General features: G+C 42.1%; 1 protein-coding gene across 4 annotated transcripts in view; it reads left to right on the forward strand.

Annotated features, from left to right (window-relative positions):
* The window catches only part of LOC138750153 (trinucleotide repeat-containing gene 6A protein-like), a 188093-nt gene that overhangs the window by 129168 nt on the left and 37301 nt on the right, over positions 1-21624 (forward strand). For 3 of the 4 annotated variants that reach the window (XM_069912294.1, XM_069912293.1, XM_069912296.1), the window contains exons 9-17: positions 2876-3054; positions 3586-3666; positions 4315-4363; positions 6490-6632; positions 7164-7331; positions 10323-10460; positions 17976-18122; positions 19127-19198; positions 20939-21380. In XM_069912294.1, the coding sequence (XP_069768395.1) occupies positions 2876-3054; positions 3586-3666; positions 4315-4363; positions 6490-6632; positions 7164-7331; positions 10323-10460; positions 17976-18122; positions 19127-19198; positions 20939-21380 (1419 nt within the window). The remainder of the gene's footprint in view (positions 1-2875; positions 3055-3585; positions 3667-4314; positions 4364-6489; positions 6633-7163; positions 7332-10322; positions 10461-17975; positions 18123-19126; positions 19199-20938; positions 21381-21624) is intronic. The other variant, XM_069912295.1, reaches the window with a different exon arrangement.

A 21624-nucleotide genomic window follows, 5' to 3' on the forward strand; every position in this document is an offset into this window, starting at 1 on the left:
AGAAAGCTCCAAAATCTGGCAAATGGGGCCTAGCTGTCGGGGGAGATTGCCGGGTGGCCAGGGAAGATTGCCAGGCTGCTGAGGGATCGACAGCCGGGTGGGGAGGGGTGGATATGGCAGTACAGTTCGGGTGGGATTTCCAAAATCCGGAAAAATCCGAAATTCAGAGGATTCCGGATAAAGGATTGTGTACCTATATAACGAATATGAGTTTAACTTCTGAGTGCAATTATTGCAAAACAAAAATTGCTGGATTGGTATCGTTTTCCTCCCTTTTCGAAGCATTTACTATCTGTTTTGTCACTGTTCTTTGTACACCTGTGAGTTTTTAATTGTTTTATGTTGTTCCTTGCCCCTTGGTTCTCCATTTTATTTGGCATTTATAACTCACCCTTTAAGAAATATAAATTGTTTCAGAAAATTCAGTACCTCCACTTGTTTGCAGATTTACTTAACTTAAATGTAAATATTCTCATTCTTCACAAGGGTGATTTGCCCAAATTTAGATCTTAGCTCTATCAAGCTCACTGCAGAATTTATGTCCAGAATTATCACTGCAGAATTATCCCACTATTCAATTATTATTTCTAAGTACTAAACCCAATATATTCTTACTTAAGTGATAGCTTTGCGCACATATTTGCCAAATTCACCAAAGATAGGTGTTATAAACAATGTAGATGGGGCTATTAAATTGTAAAGAAATTAATTGAAGACCCAATGGGAAAAAGATCCAGCAAAAAAATTTCAAAATAGATAAAATGTCTTTGGACCTTTAAGCAGTGGAGATTCACAAAAGGTTGAAGGGAGTTTTCAGTGGTTCATATTCAGTCTACAGTTTTTAAAATTTTCATTTAGAGACATAGCATGGTAACAGGGCTTCCAGCCCTGGTCAAAAGCACCCAATTAACCTACCAACCTTGTGCATCTTTGGAACGTGGGAAGAAACTGGAGCACCCAGAGGAACCCTATGCAGAAATGGGAAAAAGAACAAACTCTTTACAGATTCCACTGGATTTGAATCCTCATCACTGGCACTGTAACAATGTTGCACTAACCACTATGCTAACCGTTCTGCCCTTCGTTAAGGAATTTTAAAGATTGGGGGTATGATATTGCTTTGTGATTAAAAAATGGTCCAGTCTCTCTGATACATGCTGTGTCACAATAAACATTTAAAAATTCTCAATAAAGTTGTAAAACAACTAAAAAGGCGAATAGAATGTAAGAGTAGAAGTTATGTTTGAGCCACTCAAAGCCGTTGGAGTAGATATGAACACACTGTGGGAGGGAATTTAGGGAGTAGATTCTGAAGATTTAACAGTTGGTATTCATGTGTTAACTTATGAGTGATTATCAAAACATATAATTTGAGTGACAGTTCCAAGATAATAATGGGAATGATGGGGAAGATGGAAACCACACATTGATTGGACTGCCTAGCACAAGATCATCTGAGATGTCCTTCAAAAAAAAAATGTGGCTTCTCCTCTACTCGGCCCTTGCTTGCATTACTTTCCATTACCCAAACATCTATCCTGGCCCCCTCCCCCCACACAAAACAGACAGGATTTTGTTTGTCCTCACCTACCACCCACCAGCTTCCACATCCAATATATCATCCTCTGCCATTTCTGCCACCTACTGCGTGATCCCACCACCAGACACATCTTCCACAGCAACAGTGTGTTGCTATTCAATTTCATTTCCCTATCCCATTCTCTTGTTGACATGTCTATCCATGGTGTCATGCACTGCCAGTCTGAGATAACCCACAATTTGGGGAACAACACCTCATATTCCATTTGGGCAGCCTTCAACTGGATGGCATTAGCATCAACTTCTCCAGTTTACCTTCGTCTCCAACTCTTCCACTGTCTTTTCCTCTAGTTCTGTTTTTCTTTCCCTTTCTCCTCTGTCTCTTTTTCCCCCAGCTCTACACTCCCAGAGCCACCCAGCTCCCCCATCAATTCTTACCTTTCGTATCCTCCTATCCATATCCTTTTGTCTGTTGGTCTGTGCTCCTCCCCCTGCCTTTCATGAAGTAAGTAAATTCCTCAGCCTTTTAATTCAAACACTTTTTATTTTTATTCATACCGTGAAGAAGGGATCAGGCCTGAAATGGCAATTGAGTATCTTTGCCTCCTATGGACGCTGTGAGACCTGCTGAGATTCTCCAGCATTTGTGTCTTTAGTAAAAGATGGGAAATACTTCTATGTGCTAAGATTTTAGAAATGTGCTAGAACTTTGCAAATTATACAAGATTAATATTAATCAAAGTTTAAAAGATTATTGTTATAGCTATATGGAGAACAGGAAGGTAATTGGAGTTGCCTGAGAAATCAGCAATGATTTTATTGTATGGTGGAACATGCTTGGAACTAACTGGCTTAGTTCTATTTCAGAATTCCCCAGCACTGATCAAAGATTTAGGATGTAGCCAGCTTTAAGCCCCTGCTAATGTGTATTTTTTTAATATGGCATCTTATAAAAATGTAAAGTGTCACTGCTCCCCAGAGAGAAACAACTTTCTCACCTTTCAAGAGAAAATGTTATCTTCCTGCTTCTGTTTCTGCTCATGAAAATAAAAATTATGTCTGGGGATATTTTTCATTCTGAGCTCATGGCTGGCCATCTGCTCAATTTCTTCATGAATCACTACAAACTGTTTCCCTTCCTGCATATTATTAACACAATTATATGTACTCCAAACAGTTTACAATAAATATTACTTGTGCCAAGTTCAGCACTGTCAACTATGTGCACAAGTTAGTTTCGAAGACCGTGGGAGAGAATTCCCACAGTTGTTAACTTCAAAAGACTGAGAGAAATCCACAACTTTAAAGGTTGCTTATAGTGATCTATTCTTTACAGGTCCCAAACCTATGCAAGATGGCTGGGGTGATGAGGAAACGTTGGTGCCAGGAACTCGTCACTCTAGCTGGGAGGAGGAGGACGGGGACTCCGTGATGTGGAACAGTAACACCTCACAAGATAGTAACTCTTCTTCAAATTGGGCATCAAAAAAAATGGCTCCAAAGGTGAGACTTCAGGTAATCTTGTTATTCTATATTCTGAACATTAAGATGTTCCTTGTGTTTTAGGCCTATCTTCTAACTTTACTTTCATCTTTCTGTACATTAGCTTTTTCAGAAACAACTGATGTTCATGATGTAGCAAGTTAAATAGTTGACGATCAATTTAAAATGCATCATTTAAAAATCCAGAAGTGCCAAGTAAATAATGTTTCACAGTGATTTAATCAATTGAGTCATGTTTTAGATGTTGTTTGTCAGAGAGTTTGCTTCTGGCTCCTCTGTTGTGGGATTGTACCTTTTAAACAATTTGGTGTTAAATGCATCACTGCAATAGCTCCTAATTTTACTGGCTCAACCTTATCTCAATCACAGAAGAAACAGGGAACCTCAGTGGGGAGAAAAGTAATGTGCATTGCATGTCTCATGTACTCTTGATAATATTCTTTTGTGGTGAACATCACTGTCATGAAGTTCTTGGATTTTGAACATTTATATTTTTCACTTGTAGCCAATGTTGCATGTGATTAGATTTTAAATGTTTTATAGGGCATGGTGAAAGGTAGAAACAAACAAGATGATATATGGATGAATCAATTAATGAAGCAATTCTCTAACATTGGATTTCCTGTAAGTACAGAATGATAATCATGCCTTTTTTACTTTATTCCATTCTTTCAGTGCTTGACTGACACCATAGGTTGAACCTTTTATTAAGACCACGCATGCCTAGAGATTTGCTGATTTCTCTCTCTCTCTCTCTCTCTCTCTCTCTCTCTCTCTCTCTCTCTCTCTCTCTCTCTCTCTCTCTCGCGCTCTCTCTCGGGGAGAGAATGGTGGCAGGAATATGCATCAGCCCATTCTTTTCATGGTTCTTGGTTCAAACCTTGTTCAATCCCACAAGAGTGGATCAAAATGCTGAGCTGTGATGGATTTCTGAAGTCGTGTGTCCATTCAAAGTGCTTGTGAATGGGGTGTGATTGAAATGTATGATGCAGCAACGTTCTACCATGTCTCGCTCACACAGGAACCCAGTAGCAATGCTTCCTGATACATTTATTATCCTGCTGAAGATAAATTTGCTGCCTTTAAGATTTATTCAGCTGGTATATTTTTGTATAATAGAGTTGAAAGTAATTTGTTTGTAGAACTCTGTACCAGATCCTGAGGATAGCAATTTTGATCCCAGGATGAAATTTGCTCCTGATATTTCTAGTGATGTCAATTCCTATATTTCCAATACATTTAAATATCTAAAGTATTTTCTGCACATTACAGAGAGATTCTGCTGAAGATGCAAAGAGCAATAAGATGGACATGCCTATTGGTAAGTTATTATATCATTAAACTAATTATTCACCATCAAGTCATACAGTACAGATATTGGACCATTGGTTCAATCTGATAATAATACAAGAATATCGGAAGTGTTTCAGATTTTAGATTTTTTTGGATTTTGGAACACCATTTACAAAATGCACTCATTCACTCAGACATAAAGATACATGCATTCGCATTACAATACAAATATTTACATATGCACAAATTAACTGAAGTACTGAAAAATTTAAATCCATTTTCCTCCACCTCAAGGGCTTGTCCAGATAATATTTAAGTGTTGAGAGTGTTTAAGTGTCACCTGTATCTTAAGCAGATGGCAACCACCCCAGTGGAAAAAAAAAGCTACAAATCCTTTCTCATCCTCAATTATTCAAACTATGCCCATGATCTTAAATGTCTCTGATCTGGGTAAGGTTTCTCATTATTTGCTTTATATGTGTGTTTCGTAAATCTGTTTATCAGGTCCCCCTCAGCCGATCCATCCAAGGAAAACAAACAGACTATCTGGCCTCTTTTCATAACTGAACTGCTTTATACCAAGCATCCTAGTTGATCATTTGTGCACTTTCTTCCTAAACTGTTGAGACTGGAGCTGCACACAGTACTCTCCTGATCGGATCAGATAGTTTTTATTGTCATGGAATAAAATGAATCTGAACCTAAATTTATTGTCATGAACGTGTCACATAATTCATTGTTTTATTCAGCATCACCGTGCAAACATTTATATAGACCATTTTAAATAAAAGTAGTGCAAGAAATAGTTAAAGTCAGGCAGTGTTTTGGTTAAATTATCATTCAGAAATCTGATGGCAGCGGGGAAGAAGCTGTCCATGTGCCACTGAGTGCCTATCTTTAGGCTCTTGTACCTTTTTCCCAATGGCAGCAGAGTGAAGTGGGCATGACCTGGGTAGTGGGGGTCCTTGAGAATAGAGGCTGCAGTGGTGATGTTACAGGCAGAATTAAGAACTCTGTGGAGATTTTTCTTGTCCTGAGAGTTGACACCTCCATACCAGATAGTGATGCAACCAGCCAGAAGGCTCTGCACGGTACATCTGTAGATGTTTTCGAGAGTCTTCGATGACATTAGCGAATCTCCTCAAGCTCCTTACAAAGTATAGTCGCAAGCAAGCCTTCTTTGTGATTGCATCAACATGGAAGCTTCGGGACAGATCCTCAGAGACAGAAATGTAACATTACACAAAATTGCCTGTAGTCTGATATACGATTTGCCATTATCATTGCTTGACATCCCTTAAAAGTCAGCAAAAAGAATCCTATCAGAGAGTCTGTGGATTTGCCTCCAGCACTCGTGTAGCCTCTGCAGCTACACAAAACACAGTTCAGTTCAAACTGAGCCTAAATCCTAACATCCAATATAATGAGAAACCCTTCAGCACTCAGGACCCTTTCGGAGCTCTTCTTACCCATAGCATCCTCTCGAATCCCAGTTCCAATAAATGGTTCTCACGAGCCAATTTCCAGCAGCCCATCACCTGGTGTGAATCACTTGACCTCAAGTCGCCAGCCACCCGTGGCTTTTGAGGGTTCCTCACCCGCAAGTTGCCATCGGCTCGTTGCTTGTGTCTCCTTCACCCACAAAGTCCCTCACTGGTCCTCACCATGTTCATTGTCCTCAGGATCATCCCTGATACTTCTTCTCAATGGCATGCACCACCCATTGTTTCCCTGGAGTCTGTAAGCTCCATGTAGCTGCTGCTGTGTCATCATCTTGGGCCCAGATCCCATGGTCACATGATTTTAAATAAAACGCTGGTTAGCTCCTTCGACAGGCTGATTAAAGCCTGTACAGAGCCGTCGCAGTAGGACAGAATGGTAGGACCCTTTGGGTGAGTGCTGTGACTCCGCTTCCTGCTGTCCCCGGATCCACAGCTGCCCTGTTTTTTACCGTTAGTTTCATGCTCTTGTATTCTAAACCCCAAATAATGAAGGCCAGCATTCTGTCTGCCTTTTTCACCAGATTATCTAATATATATTTCCTTCACCAGCTTATCTATCCTTCACTCAACACCAGTTTTCAAATCTGGTGATTTTTTTGTTACCTAATATCACTGAAGCAACATCAACCTGCTGATTCTTTCTTCCTCTCAGGTATGTTAAGAGATAAGAGAATGGATATGGTCAAGCATGGCATGAACATTGGAGAATATAATGGTATTACAGGGAAAGGACATGCTTCTCGTTCTCACATGTCCAAAGAGTCTTCCATGGAACGCAATTCTTATTACGATAAGGTTAGTATTCTCACCATGCCAATGTTTTAGAAAGAGGTGAATTGGTGAGTTTTTTTAAAATGAAGATTTTATGTGGGAGTTAAAATGTTGAATTGAATCTGGCCCTTGGTCATTGCTATTTTTCTGGATTCTAGTCAGGAAACCTTATGCAAATTAGAAACTTCCAGAGAATGGTAAACATCTTGTACCATTTCTTCATTATGTATCATGAAAATTATATAAAAACCAGAATCCTTGATCTTTGAAAGCAGATCGTATTTAGATCATGTGAGCAGTGTTGATTATGTTATTTAATACTACTATATTTTTATTATGATTTTAGTTGTCTTTGTTTTATGTAGAAAATGGCTTTTGTAATGTCTTTGTATGTCATGAAGCCCCATTTATTGGTAGTCAGCCTTTTAAACCTGTTTGTGGATCTCAAATAGATACTAATCCTTTGGCTTTACTCTTGTTTCTGCCATGTTTGACTTTCTGCTGCTGATTGGCTTTTCATGTTTGCCTTTTCCATCCCCAATCTTCCTTGCCTAGTTGTCTCTGTCTTTGTCCAATCAAGATGGCATTATAGAAGAAGAGTCCCAAAACCTAACGTACATCTCTGTACCAAGCATGAAGCTTTCCCCTTCAAATTGTGCACTACCTAATCAGGCTCTTGGGTCAGTGGGTCTGGTAATGCAAAACTTGAATTCTGTTAGACAGGTGAGTCAGTTTGCAATCTTCAATGTGCAGGAAGTGCTCTTTATAATATATTACAATTAAATAGCTTAAGGAACTTATATACTATTCACATTTGCTTTACTGTTTCTCTTGTCTCTTTTTTTAAATTTTTTTTTATTTTTCACACTATGAAACATACTGACCAAAATACACACAAACATTTCCCTTGAATATAATGGTATATATATATTCCCTCAGTGTCATTTTTTTCCTCTTTTCCCCTTCCTTCCCTCCCTCCTTCACCCACCCCCCCACCCACTCAACGTTCAACATATATGATACATTAAACCAATTAAACAATGTCATCACACAATGAAAATAAACAAGAAATTTGAGTCTTCTACTTTTACATACTGGGTCAGTTCATTTCGACTTCTTCTCCTTCTGTCATTTTAGGTGGTGGAGGTCCACAGTAGACTTCTCTGTTGTGTTCCATGTACGGTTCCCAAATTTGTTCGAATACTGTGATGTTATTTCTTAAATTGTATGTTATTTTTTCTAATGGAATACATTTATTCATTTCTGTGTACCATTGTTGTATTCTCAGGCTATCTTCTAATTTCCAGATTGACATAATGCATTTTTTTGCTACAGCTAAAGCTATCATAATAAATCTTTTTTGTACTCCATCCAAATCGAGTCCAAGTTCTTTGCTTCTTATATTACTTAGAAGAAAGATCTCTGGATTTTTTGGTATGTTGCTTTTTGTGATTTTATTTAATACCTGGTTTAGATCTTCCCAAAACTTTTCCACTTTCTCACATGCCCAAATTGCATGTACTGTTGTTCCCGTTTCCTTCTTACAGCGAAAACATCTGTCTGGTACTGTTGGGTCCCATTTATTTAACTTTTAGGGCGTGCTGTATAGCCTGTGTAACCAATAATATTGTATCATGCGTAACCTCGTGTTTATTGTATTTCTCATAGTTCTGGAGCATAGCTTTTTTCATGTTTCATTCTTTATCTTTATGTTTCGATCTTGTTCCCATTTTTGTTTGGGTTGACATAGCTAATTTTCTACTGCTCAAAAAATTATCAGGGTATCCATTGCTGGTGTTCCCTGCTTTAGGCTTGCAGTTTCTTGTGTGATATTCTTGTAAACTCAGCTGAATTTGTGAGAATTAATATACAAATCAGCAAGCTGTCCATAAATGATAGAACTTATAGTACAGAGAAAATGGTTTGATCCATTTCTGGTTGCGATCCAAACATTCAAACTATAATTTATCAGATGTTATCATTACTGATTCAATCTCAATCCATAACAATCTTCTTCTTAATCTCATATTCAATGTGGTGTCACTAATCTGTAGGGCAAATGAGCAAGTCCTCAATCACAGATTTAAAGCTTGCATATGTAAGCTCCAAGTTATTGATTCCTTTATTAAAATGTACAACGGCCCTTAATTAATTACCTCTTCCAACCCCCCACTGCATAATATCACCTGGCAACAATCCAGATCTAAAATGAGAACCAAGAAAATGTAACTAATTTTTCCTATCTCAGTGAAGGCAGGCCTCTATCAAAGTTTATTGTTGTTGTCCAGTGTGCTTTGGGTTAAGTGGGAAAGATAATATCTGAAGACCAAGATTTCAAACACAAAACTATCGGGGGCACTAGAGAAGTACCATCAATGTAGCTTCCGCAAAATACCTTAGCAGAAGAATGCAGGCTCACATGCTGACAATAAGGTCCTAATCACATGCCCAACGTGAAAGTCCTGATCGCTTTCAATGAACTCCAGTGCAGATTGTTTGCAACCAGACTCTTGAAGTAAACATGAAGTAGCTTTGCAACCCCAGGAGATTTTGAGTAGGACAGCATTCTCAAGTTCTCCTTGATTGTCTTCGCACCAGTTTACGGTAATCTTTCATCAATGGTGACTCAAATAGAGGAAGACACTGAGCACCTTGGGTCTCTACTACAGGTGCATGTAAAGGGTATGTGCAAACAGTGGAAGGAGCAGACAAATACTCAAAGCATTTCATCTACTCTGCCTAATATTACCTACCCCACCTGTATCAAAGAATATGGATTTCATACAGGACTCTTCAGCCAGCTAATAGCCCTCTGCATTGGAGTGAAAGCAAAACATTCTCGACCCTGAGAGGCTGCTTTGAAAACAACTTATCCATGATAGTAAAAGAGCCCTATTCAACTTACTTCTGTGTGTTTGCTTACTGATAAAACTGTTCTAACACCTTCACTGCGTTCCTTTGTGTGCCCTTAAAAATTTTTATTTTGTGTTTTATCTGTTTTCCCTTTAGAAGCTTTGAAAGATCCCCTACATTTACTATTCCAAATATTCTAAAGCATTGATAGGCATCCAATGATAAATGGGATAGAGTTCCTACTGTACAGGGGCATAGTTTAGGGTTGTCTTTTGGAGTATTTTCTATAATCATGTTGTGCACATCCTAATTGGTTTCTTCTGTAGAATATTTTACCAATTGATTACCAGTTGGTTCAAAAAATCTGAATGTTTGAAAAGCCAAGGAAATTGTGTTATTGAAAGAAGTTCTTATCTATTGAAGGAAAAGTGATCTGACCTGAATAGCAAAATGAGAGGCTTTAATGTTTTTTTAAGTGATGGAATAAGGATTATGCTCTTTGTGTGATTTTTTATCTTCCCCCATCCCCCCCTCCCATGTATTTGTTCTCTCCCTTTTCCTTTCACCTCCACCCTCCAAAATCATTTTGCTCGAAAGGCAGTTAATGAAATTTACATTTGTAATCAAATTAAAGGCAGAAGAGGAGGGATTGGCTGAAAAAAAAACTGTTGATATAGATGTACATTAGTTTGGAATGGAAGCAATCAGGGAATAGCTTGTATCAAAAATGAATTCCTGTTGAATATCTATCATTCGATTATATTCTCGATTCCTAGTTGTCTTGGAGCTTTTGTCCTGTAATGATGGGATATATTCAAAATTATAATTTTTACTCTGATACTGGTTATGCTCTAATTACAGAATGGCAACCCTAATATGTTTGGCAACAGCAATGCAGCAGCACAAGTCAGGGGCACGCAACAGCCTTCAGCACAACCTCTTAATTCATCGCAGCCTAATCTTCGCGCTCAAGTGCCTCCTCCATTATTATCCCCTCAGGTATACAGACATTGGTGTATTCTTTCTTGGTGTCAGGTTTTCTTTTCCTTTTTTTCCATGAGTTATCAAAACCACAGCATATCTTCCAATGCTTCACTTGCACCCACACCTCCCTCACCACCATTCTGGGCCACAAACAGTCCTTCGAAGTGAAGCAGCTTGTGAATCTGCAGGGGTAATCTACTGCATCTGGTGCTCCCTTTGTGGTGTCCTCTATGTTGGAGAGACTGAATACACAGTTGAGCACTTCGGCTCTGTCAGCTGCAATAGCATTGATCTCCCAATGACAATTCATTTCAATTCCCCTGCTGACAAATCTGTCCATGATCTCATGCAGTGGCAGACTGAGACCACTTGCAAATTGGAGGAACTACTCTTTATATTCTGTCTGGACACCCTGGCATTAATGTCAAGTCAAGATACCTTTACTAATTTACTAATAAACCTTTACTACAAGTTCATACCATGCTCGCTCGGAAAAAAACAAGACAGCATTTCTCCAGGACCATGGAGAAATTTACATAAATATGTTAGAATAGAAGTTAAACACATTGAAATATTCAAAATATTAAGATGTATAGAATAAAAGTCCACCCACGGTATCCTATCTACAAATGTTCTGGGAGTTCAGGAGTCTGATGGTTTGGGGGAAAAAGCTGTGGCCCAATCTGGATGTAAGGGCTTGAGTGCTACAGTACTTTCTCCCAGATGGCAGAAGGGAGAATAGTTTACATGAGGGATGTGTGGAGTCCTTCACAATGTTTATTACCTTTCATCTCCATCGAGTGTTGTACATGTTCTTCATGGTAGGAAGAGAGCCCCCAATGATCTTTTCTGCTGATTTCACTATCCTCTGCAGGGTCTTGCAGTCCAAGATGGTACAGCTTCCAAACCAGGCAGTGATGTAGTTGCACGGGATGCTCTCAAAACATCCTTTGTAGAATGTAGAGGTTGGAGATGAACTTTCCTCAGCCTTTGCAGAAAGTAGAGGTGCTGCTGGGCTTTCTTGGCTATGGGGCTAGTATTAAGGGACAGGTGAGATACTGTGCCGCGTACTCCAAGGAATTTGATATTCTTAATGACCTCAATGGTTGGGCCAGCAAAGATCAGTGAAGCATGGTTCCCCCCCCCCCCCCCCACCCCCCCCACCACTCTCGCCAGCCCTCCTGAAGTCGACAAGCATCTCTTGTTTTATTAATGTTCAGGTACTGGTTGTTGGCTCTGCACCAGTCTGTTAGCAATTGAGCTAGGCGAGGGCTAGATGGAGGGCGGTGTTAATGGCATCCTCCTTAGAGTTGTTGGATCTGTATACAAACTCCAGGCAGTATAGTGCTGGGGGTAGCAGGAGTTTGATGTTTCCCATGATGAGCCTCTTGAAGCACTTCATGAAGATGAATGTGAGTGCCACAGGACGGCAGTTATTGAGGCAGGACACAAACGACTTCTTCAGCACAGGGAATATGGTGACGGATTTGAAGCACTTTAGGACCACGGCACTTAGATTTTAAAGATGTAAGTGAGAACATCTGGCAGCTGAGCACATCCCCTGAGTACTCTATCAGGAATGTTATCTGGTTCAGCTTTCCGTGGGATGACCTTGTCTAACTCGCTCTTCACATCGGCCACTTCAAGACACAGCCTCTGAACATTCGGAGGAGAGGTGGTCTTCTTCGTTGGCATCGTTTTTCGCCTCAAAATATGAGTAGAGGTTGTTCAATGCATCTGGGAGGGAGGCATCACCAGCACAGCCAGACAGTAATTTTTTTGGTTGGTGATATTTTATATGCCCTTGTTGTCCATGAAGTGACTGAATGTGGTGGGCATGGGCACATTTGGTTTCCCTGATGGCCTTAGACAGCTTGGCTTTTATAATAGCTAAGGCTATGAAGACAGCATCTTGATTCATGAGCAGCACACACACCTCCACGGTTATCCATGGCTTCTGATTAGAGCAAGTAATGATGGAATTGGGCACAGTGAGCATCAACTTCTCCAGTTTCTTTTAGACCCCTGCCCCCTCATCTTTCCCTATATTTATTTTCCTCTAGCTCTGTTTTTCTCTTTTCCCTTTTCCCTCTACCTCCTTTGACAGAGCTATAAACTACCCCCTCCCCCAATTAATTGTCACCTTTCCTCTCTCCTGTACTCATAGCATATCCAATTAACACCTTTTGTCTGTTGGTCTGTACTCTCCCTCCCATTCTTCACTTTTCACCAGCCCTGCCTGCTTTTTGCTCCTACCTTGAAGATTGAGTTCAGGCCTGAAAATCAGTAATCCATCTTTACCTCCTATAAATGCTGTGAGACTTGCTGAGCTCCTCCTCCAGCATTTCAATTACAACAACTGCAAAACCAAAAGTTTAGTTGTGCCTAATTTTCTAATTGCTGCCTCGTCTGGCAAGCATATACCCTTAATTAGTTGTGTTCATTGTTACAATTAAGATGGTTTGCCTTTTTATTGCAAGGGATAGTTGGGTGTTTGGAAGGAGGAACATCTTTAAATAACTGATCTTCAAGCATAAAGTGACTTTTCATTTGTTTACAGCAGCGATATATCAGTTCATGGATTTTAATGAGGTACTGTACTTAATTAATCCAAACATCTCCCTGCTAATTGGCTCCAGTTATATGATTAATGTTCAAATGTTTAGACCCACCCTGTTTTGAAATGCAGTATTTTCTGAATTATCTGGTGTAACCAAACTTTCTGACTTTTGAAGTACATTTGTACATTCTGTTGTAGCGTTCAGTGAACATGTAGAAGAACAACACACACACCAAAGCCTTGGAAAACGAGACTGATTTATTGTTTTGGCCATCGCATTTATATGGGCCCAGGCGCTGATGTCAGGGCCCCGCATCATCAGAGCATGATTGGTCAGCATTCCAACCAGAGTTCCCCATCTTCCCGCTGTGTGGAGGTTACCTGGGACGAAAGCTGGTATCACCCCCGGGTCCGCACGGCAGCTGCATTTGTCGACCATTTGGAGGGCCAGTCCATGTCTCTGCACACAGGCTGCTACATGAATGCCCCCTCCCCCCCTCCCCCCACTTCCCCCATGAACCAGCGACCAGCCATTAACTGCAGCCTTGTACGGCCTCCCCTGGTTTCACGGGGGAGGAATGGAGACCGACTCATCACAGACAAGATATATTAGTTTCAGGCGGTTGATAGTAAAAGTCTCCTCCTTACCACCTCATAGAGTTGTGTAAGGGTGGCCGATGTGCACCCTTTCTCATGAAGACGTATTGACAAGTCTCTGGGGATGGCCCTGTGGAAGGGGTTACAGCGGATCCAAGGACCCCAGTTTTTAATGCAAGTTCTCAAGGGTTGCCATAGGGGCCTCCGGGCATTTATCGGAGGCCAGGAACTCCCAGGGGATGATCAAAGGCACAATGTAGACATCTCTGCCACCAAGGCACTGAAGTCTTCCTTCAGCGCAGTACGAATTTCCAACAGGACCCAAGACAGTTGAGCTGTCATCAAGGCTGCCTTGAGGTGTCCGTGGAAGTGCTCCACCAACCCATTGGCCTGGGAGTGATACACCATGGTGTGCTGGAGCTATGTCCCCAGAGGTGAATTGTGACCCCTGTCTGAGTTCAGATGCTCTGGGACCCTGAATCGGGTCAATCGTGTGTCATTGAGTGCCTTGGCGCAGCTTTTTGTGGTGTTATCAGCCAGCAGGTCTGCCTCTGGCCACTTCATGGAGCAGTCAACCATGGTCAAGAGGTATCTTGCCCCACGGGAAATGGTTGAACCTGCGAATCCCTGGCTCGAATGTTTGTGTGGGTTCATGTGAACTTGCAGCACTGACAGTTCATGTGGTTGTTGGCCTACTGACTGACCTATTGACGGAAGCTATGCCAGACAAACCTGCTGGTCATAATTTTGACCATGGCGCACATTGTGGGGTGCACCAGGTTGTGGATAGCATTGAAAATCTGGCGCCTTCATGCAACCGGAACAATGGGGCGGGGGCTGCCAGTAGAGGCATCACACAAGTTACCTATGCTGACGGGGTTGTCCTCCACCCTGAGGCCAGAGAAGGCTCTCCTATACATAGGGATCTCAGGGTCCTGTTCCTGTGCTTTGGTGAGGGCCTCATAGTTGACCTCTTGGGACAGAGCGTGTACTGACTTGATTGCGGGGCATGACAGTGCGTTTGCTACCATGTTGTTTTTCCCTGCGATATGCTGAATGTCTGTGGTAAATTTGGACACGTAGGACAAGTGCCTCTGTTGTCGGGTCTGATACCATATGGAAGGCAAAGGTCAGTAGCTTGTGATCGGTGACACCTTGAATTGCTAGCCTTCCAAAAAGTAACGGAAAAATGCCCACGGTTCTCAGTCGAAAGTGCTGTAATTGAGCTCTGGGGGGGGTGGGGTAGAGGTGTCTGATTAAAAAGGCCAGGCATTGCCACTGGCCCTCATAATGAGTGAGATGCTTGCTTTGACTGAGGGCCACAAACCTTCTGGAGCAGCTGCCTGAGGATATTCGACTCTTGCTCATGGATGAGAATGTCAGTGACCCTTAGAGGGTCGATTAATATTCAAATGTATAGACCCACCCTGTTTTGAAATGCAGTATTTTCTGAATTATCTGGTGTAACCAAACTTTCTGACTTTTGAAGTACATTTGTACATTCTGTTGTAGCGTTCAGTGAACATGTAGAAGAACAACACACACACCAAAGCCTTGGAAAACGAGACTGATTTATTGTTTTGGCCATCGCATTTATATGGGCCCAGGCGCTGATGTCAGGGCCCCGCATCATCAGAGCATATGATTGGCCAGCATTCCCACCAGAGTTCCAACACGCCCCCTACCACTGTGCTGGAGGTGTCGACTGTCAGAGCTGTATGTACCTTCGGTCTGGGCTGGAACAGGAGGGTAGCATTGGCCAGGATGTCTATGGTGTCCTGGAAGACTCAAGTAATGTTCATTGATTTGCCTGCCATCAGCGTAAAGAGGGAGTGCATGATGTGTGCCGCTGCCAGTATGAACCTGTGGTAAAAGTTTATCGTAGCCTTTTCACTTTGTGTAGCTTAGCAAAATGCCGGACTGACTCAACCTTCTCAGAGAGGGGTGTAACGCTGTGTCTGTTAATCCTGTGCCCCAGGAAGTCAATGGTGTCCAGACTGAATTGGCATTTTGTGGGTTGATAGTCAGCCCAACTCACTCAAGAGGGTGCACAGTTGTCTCAGGTGAGCAGCGTGGTCTTTGTGGCTGTGGCTGGCGATAGAGATATCATCTAAATAAATGAATGCAAATAGGAGTCCCGGCCGACTATGTCTATCAGTCACTGAAAAGTTCGTGCCACGTTTTTAGACTGAAGGGTATAAGGATAAATTCAAAGGGAGTGTCTTGGGGACATCTTGGGGTGAACTGGGATTTAGTTGTGCCCCTGAATAAAGGTCACCTTTGAGAACACCTGTACCCTGTGCTGGTTGGCAGCAGCATAGTGGCCTCATTGAGGTGATGTTAGTCATTGCATGGTCTCCAATGCCCTGTTGATCTGGGCACCATATGGAGGGGAGTGGCCCAAGCATTTGTTGAAGCACTGCACATTCCCCAGCTCCTCCATTTTATTAAACTCCTTCTTCACCAGGCTGAGTTTTTGAGAGGGAGTCAGCATGCCCTGGCATGGAGTGGGGGCCCTCGGACAGAACGCGATGTCTTATCCCGTTCTTTGGCTTGACTACAGAGAACTACCAAGAGGAACTCCACCAGGATACAGGTGAATTCATTGTCCGAGAGCATTATAGAGTTCAAGTGGGGGTGGGTAGTTTGGCTTCTCCCAGAGTCGGAGTCTGAAAGATTCTGACATGCACCAAGCACCGTCCCTTAAGGTTGACCAGCAAGCAGTGGTCCCAAAGGAAGTTGGTTCCCAGGAATGATTCGCCACTGTCATGAAGGTGAAGGTCCATGTAAAGCGGATGTTGCCAAAACGAAGGGGAATGGTGCAGGTCCCAAAAGTTTGAATGGAAAAGCTGCTGTTAGCTGTTCTCATTGCTGGGCCCTGCTTGCCATTGTGGGTGTCGATACCTGCAGGGGGTAGGAAATTTATTTTGGCACCCGTGTCAACCAGGAAATGCCTGCCTGGCAGTGAGTCCCAGACATAGCGGAGGATATCACATAGGCCAACCACTGCAGCCATCAATTACAGTTGACCAGGGCTATTCTTGGAAAAACGCACGGTGGGATCAATGGGCCTCTACACCTCATTGCTGATGGTAGTAGCATAACTGTCCTCGAGTACTTACCTCTCCTTTGGCCTTGATCTCGCCAGGGTTTGTGGAACTTGCTGATGTGGTCTACAACGACACTAGCATCCTTCTTCGCTCTCCAGAGCATATCTGCTCAGGCTATGACCCTCCAAGGGTCGCTGATATCCTCATCCATGAGCAAGAGTCGAATATCTTCAGGCAGCTGCTGCAGAAGGTTTGTGGCCCTCAGTCAAAGCAAGCGTCTCGCTCATTATGGAGGATGGGGCCCTGTCCCCCAGTCCATCCATAAGCAGCAATCGGGCAGCGTACCATGCTGGAAGAGCCCATAATTGCAGTTTAACAGCTATTTGATGCCTTGCTCCTGAGGCTTCCATTGGAAATCTATGACTTGCTGTTGTGTCCTGATCAGGTCCGACTGCTGGTAGGACCCATTGGGGGTTACCAATGAAGTGATCATGCTACTTGAGTGTGGAGAAGAACACATATACCAAAGCCTTGGAAAACTAGACTGGTTTATTGCTCTGGCTATAATGCTTATATGGGTCCCAGGTGCTGACATCAGGGCACCGTGTCATCGGAGCACCGGCCTGGGATTGGCTGGTATTCCTGCCAGTGTTCCCCATATTCATGCCAAGTGGAGGTCACCTGGGACGATGGCTGGTATCACGCCCAGGTCCACGCAATTGCCTCGTTTTTCAGCTATTTTGCATGCTGGTATGTGTCTCCGCTTGCGGGCCTCTACACTAATAATATATAATATGCTGTGCTGCCTCAGTCTCCCCTAGGTATAGTTACATCAGTGTCATGTGGTAACGTTGCAATATTTTTATGGAGTCAGCAGTGGTGGGTGCAAGTAATTTTTAAAAAGCATCTGGACACAGCATGGAAACGAGCATTTCCAGCCTATGAGTCTGTGCCCCACAAATACTCCCAATTAACCAATGATCCTCACACATTTTTGAAGCACTCAGAAGTAACCAAGGAGAAAACACAAACTCTTTACAATGAGCGCCGGATTTGAACCCGAGTCATTGATCCTGTAAAATGGTGTTGGCACTAACTACTACACTAACCATGCTGCCTATAAAGTTAGCTCACACATTTGATGGGTGCAAGGAGAGAAGCAGATGGAAATTGCGGTATTCATTCGACTTTTAAAATCTATTGATCTCTGAACCATTTTTTAAAAAACATTATTCAATTTTAAATATCTCTAAAGACATCGAAAGTAAGGCTGAATCCAGTTAATAACAATTTAAATCCTTGCAATCATTTTTTTTCTGAAAGGTTTCAGCATCATTACTGAAGTATGCAACAGCCAATGGGAGCCTAAACTCTGCACTATTGAACTTTGGCCCCCAGCAGGTAGCCATGCTGAACCAGCTCTCCCAGTTGAACCAGCTGTCTCAACTTTCACAGATCTCCCAACTACAGGTAGGCAATATTTAAGTTTTTAGAAAACTGTCAGGTGTGGGGCTTGGTGAGACAACCCAACCCAATCCTTGACTTAGAATAATGCATTTTTTTTCTTAAAGACTTGGGTTCCATCCGTGATGTGCGTTGAATTTAGCTGATATCATTTGATGTATTGGCATGGATGCTGTAGTTGGCCCAATTGGTTCCGCTATGTCATTTTCATAGTTCTGGGCACTTTGGTCGTGATCTCAGATGTCAGTCCAAGTAAACTCATTGCAGTACCACCTGCCATTTAATTGCTTTCTTATAGTTGTAAGGTATTTGTGTGGTGCAGGATTGAAGGACAAAGTGCAAGTATCTGACATCTAGCAGCATTAAGCATTCAGTGTCATTGCTGATAGATAATGAAGTACCTAAGCAGATTTGCATCAAACCGGAAAATTTTGGGTATTCTTGTAAGTCCTTTCAACCCTTCCAAACATTACTGCTTCCATTCCCTAATGATGCAGAGGTAGAAAATTGACCAGTAGCATGCCTTTATTTATTCTGCCTCAGGAAAGGTGGCATGGAGAGGCAGATGTGATTTGTCTGTGCATGTCCTTCTCCCATCCACCCTGGATAGAAGGTACTGTTTCCTCATTGTTGTGCAAATTAAACTGAACTGGACCAAGTAATTGCTTCATCCATGGCATGCTGAGATTGTGCGCACCAGTCCTCATGGAAAATGCATGAGGAAATCTAAAACCTAATCCTGCCAGTCCGTGCACCATTGCCCTTCAGGTATGTTCTTCAGAGTAGATGCCAAAGTAGGGATTTGATGGATGAGAGCTCCCACAGTTGTAATTATTTGTCGCAGGACACTTTGAAGAAGGATGCTGCAACATTACCAGCTGCTTCATTTTGAGCACAGACCGTTCACCAACTAAATTCCAACTACCTCAGAGTTCCAGTGTAAAAAATAATTTAGCCACCTTTGTTAGTTGAAAGCATTTTACATTTTTGATGTTCATTCTTAATATTAGCGACTGCTACAGCAACAGAAGGTACAAAACCAGAGGAACATGTCTGGACCCATGCGTCAGGCTCAAGAACAGGTAACGTCTATAAATGTTAAGGACCCTGGAGGTATTTGTGTGTTGGTGAAATGGGCTGAAAAATGCCAGTTACAATTTCACCCTGAAAAATATGAGATGATGCATTGCAGGAGTACCAGAGCATCTAGGGCAAACACTTTGAAGGGTAGGGACCTTGGTATAGAAAACCAAAGATCCTTGTACTAATTGTAATGTGGTTAAGAAGGCATATGGATGTTGGCCTTCATTACTCAGGCTGAGAGGTTTAGAAAACATTGATCGAGCCTCAACAGGAATATTGTGTGGTCTGGTCAGCACACAATAAGAATAATATGATAATGCTGGAGAGGTTCCAGAGGAGATTCAGCAGGATGTTGCTGGGATGAACCATTTCAATTATGGGGAGAGACTGAAGAGGCTAGATCTGTTTTCCCTGGAGAGAGGAGGATAAAAAGGGACGTTTGAGGTGTATAAATTCCTGGGGGGGGTGGGGTTTAGATAAGACAGTTTGCAGGAAACTTTTTCCCAAATCAGAGATAAATAAAACTAGATGACATGGATTTAGAGTAAGAGGAAAGAGATTTATAGGGGACCTAAGGGATCTTTACCACCTAAAGAGAGGTGAGTACCTGGAATACACTGTCAGAGAGAGCGCTAGAAACAACTGCCTCCAGCATTTAAGAAATGACAATAGATGAGTACCTTAATTGCTGAAGACCAAGTGAAAGAAGATGGGATTAATCAAGATGGGTGCCCACTGATTGACATGGACTTGGGTGAATAGCTCATTTCCATGCTATGTGATTGACTATGTTTCAGTGGAGAAAACACTCATTACAATAACCTGCTCAATCATAAGTTTACGATGATGAGTGCATTCTGTGGGAGAGGGATAGTAATCTGCATTTGTTTTGGGTTAATAGGATAGCTGGATTAGTTTTGATTTGGAGGAACAATAGATGCACTAGTCCCTCTGGACTGGAGTGCCACTGGAAGTATGGACATGTACAAAGTTGGTGTTCACAAATATAGTCGTGTGGGCTGAGACACTATGCATGTGCTCCTCAACTTATGATGGGGTTACACTCTGGCAAACCCATCATAAATTGAAAATATCATGTCCATAAAGAATACAGGTATACTTTGTAAAACACCGAGAGCGGTGTATCAGTCCCCACACTGATCCCACGGCCCAGCTCTCCCCCGACAGTGCATATCAGACCCTGAGTCCCTGTAAGCTTTCCGACTGAACTAAAAGAAGTGATTGACCAAAGAGGCCACAAAGAATTCGTCTTAGAGGAATTATTAATGTTTGTTGGAAATCAGTAATGCTTGCAATCACTTTACTTTAATGAATTACATGAAAGTAAATTCCAATAGTCATGCTGTTGTACCATCGTAACATCGAAAATCCTGTTGGACCATTGTAAGTAGGGGAGCACCTTGTATAATTGATCCTATTGATGTGCATGGTGGAATCTTGACTCTAGTTTTTACTGGTCTTTGATGATCTGGATTAGAATTACCAACCTTTTGTCCAATCAATTCACTGTCAGTTTAATTAAATAGAGGTTGGGATATTAGACTGCATTTTTTTTTTGAAAACTTGAAATGACTAACTAATTGTGTGGTTTTGAGGATTTTAACAATATATTGCTAATATGAATGTGAGAAGGGACCCAGAAGTGATTCCCATTAAATGTTAACTTAGTTTTGAAGTATATTGACATTACATGTGTGATTTCTTCCTTGTATGTTCAGGCTACTCGTGTAATCAACATGCAACAAATGCTTCAACACCCCCGTCAACTAGATGCAAGCCTTCTGAAGCAGCACTCTTCATCACAGCAGCAGCCAATGCATCAGCTCTGCATGAAGCCCTTCCCGGAGAATCTCATGCCCCCTACCCCTCGCGAGCTGCAGTCAAAAGAGCCTCCTTCGCTTAACTCATACAGCAGCTACCCTTTAGGTGGGTTTCCCCAACCCAATCATGGGCAATCTGACTCCACGATGCCTGAAGCTGCTCACTTTGCCCGTGTGCCCTTAAATTGTCCTGTGCCCAAAATGTTTCTTCCTGATAACAGCCCTGACCACATTCTCTTCAGCCCCCCACTCTGCAATGCAAACAGATACATGACAGACTCACCCATCCACCAGCATGCAGGGAAGAAGCTTACCATTCAAGAAAGATCTATATCAAGAGGTGAATAATCTGTTTGTGTAACATTTAGTCTCCAAATGTTCCCAGAGGGAAGTAGATGGTGTCCTATGAAGTTTGGCAACTGTTTCCCTTATTATTGAGCTGGTAACCTTGGTTTAGTGTTCTCTTCTCACCTTGGGAAAGCTTTAGAAATTAATTAAATAAATATGATTTGTTGTGGGCTGCCTCCAAGAATAAAAAGCTGCAGGATTGTTTAATTAAAAATACAACTCATTGACAGCTGTCC

This window comes from Narcine bancroftii (assembly GCF_036971445.1).
Source record: "Narcine bancroftii isolate sNarBan1 chromosome 12 unlocalized genomic scaffold, sNarBan1.hap1 SUPER_12_unloc_2, whole genome shotgun sequence".
In the NCBI taxonomy this organism is placed as follows: Eukaryota; Metazoa; Chordata; class Chondrichthyes; order Torpediniformes; family Narcinidae; genus Narcine; species Narcine bancroftii.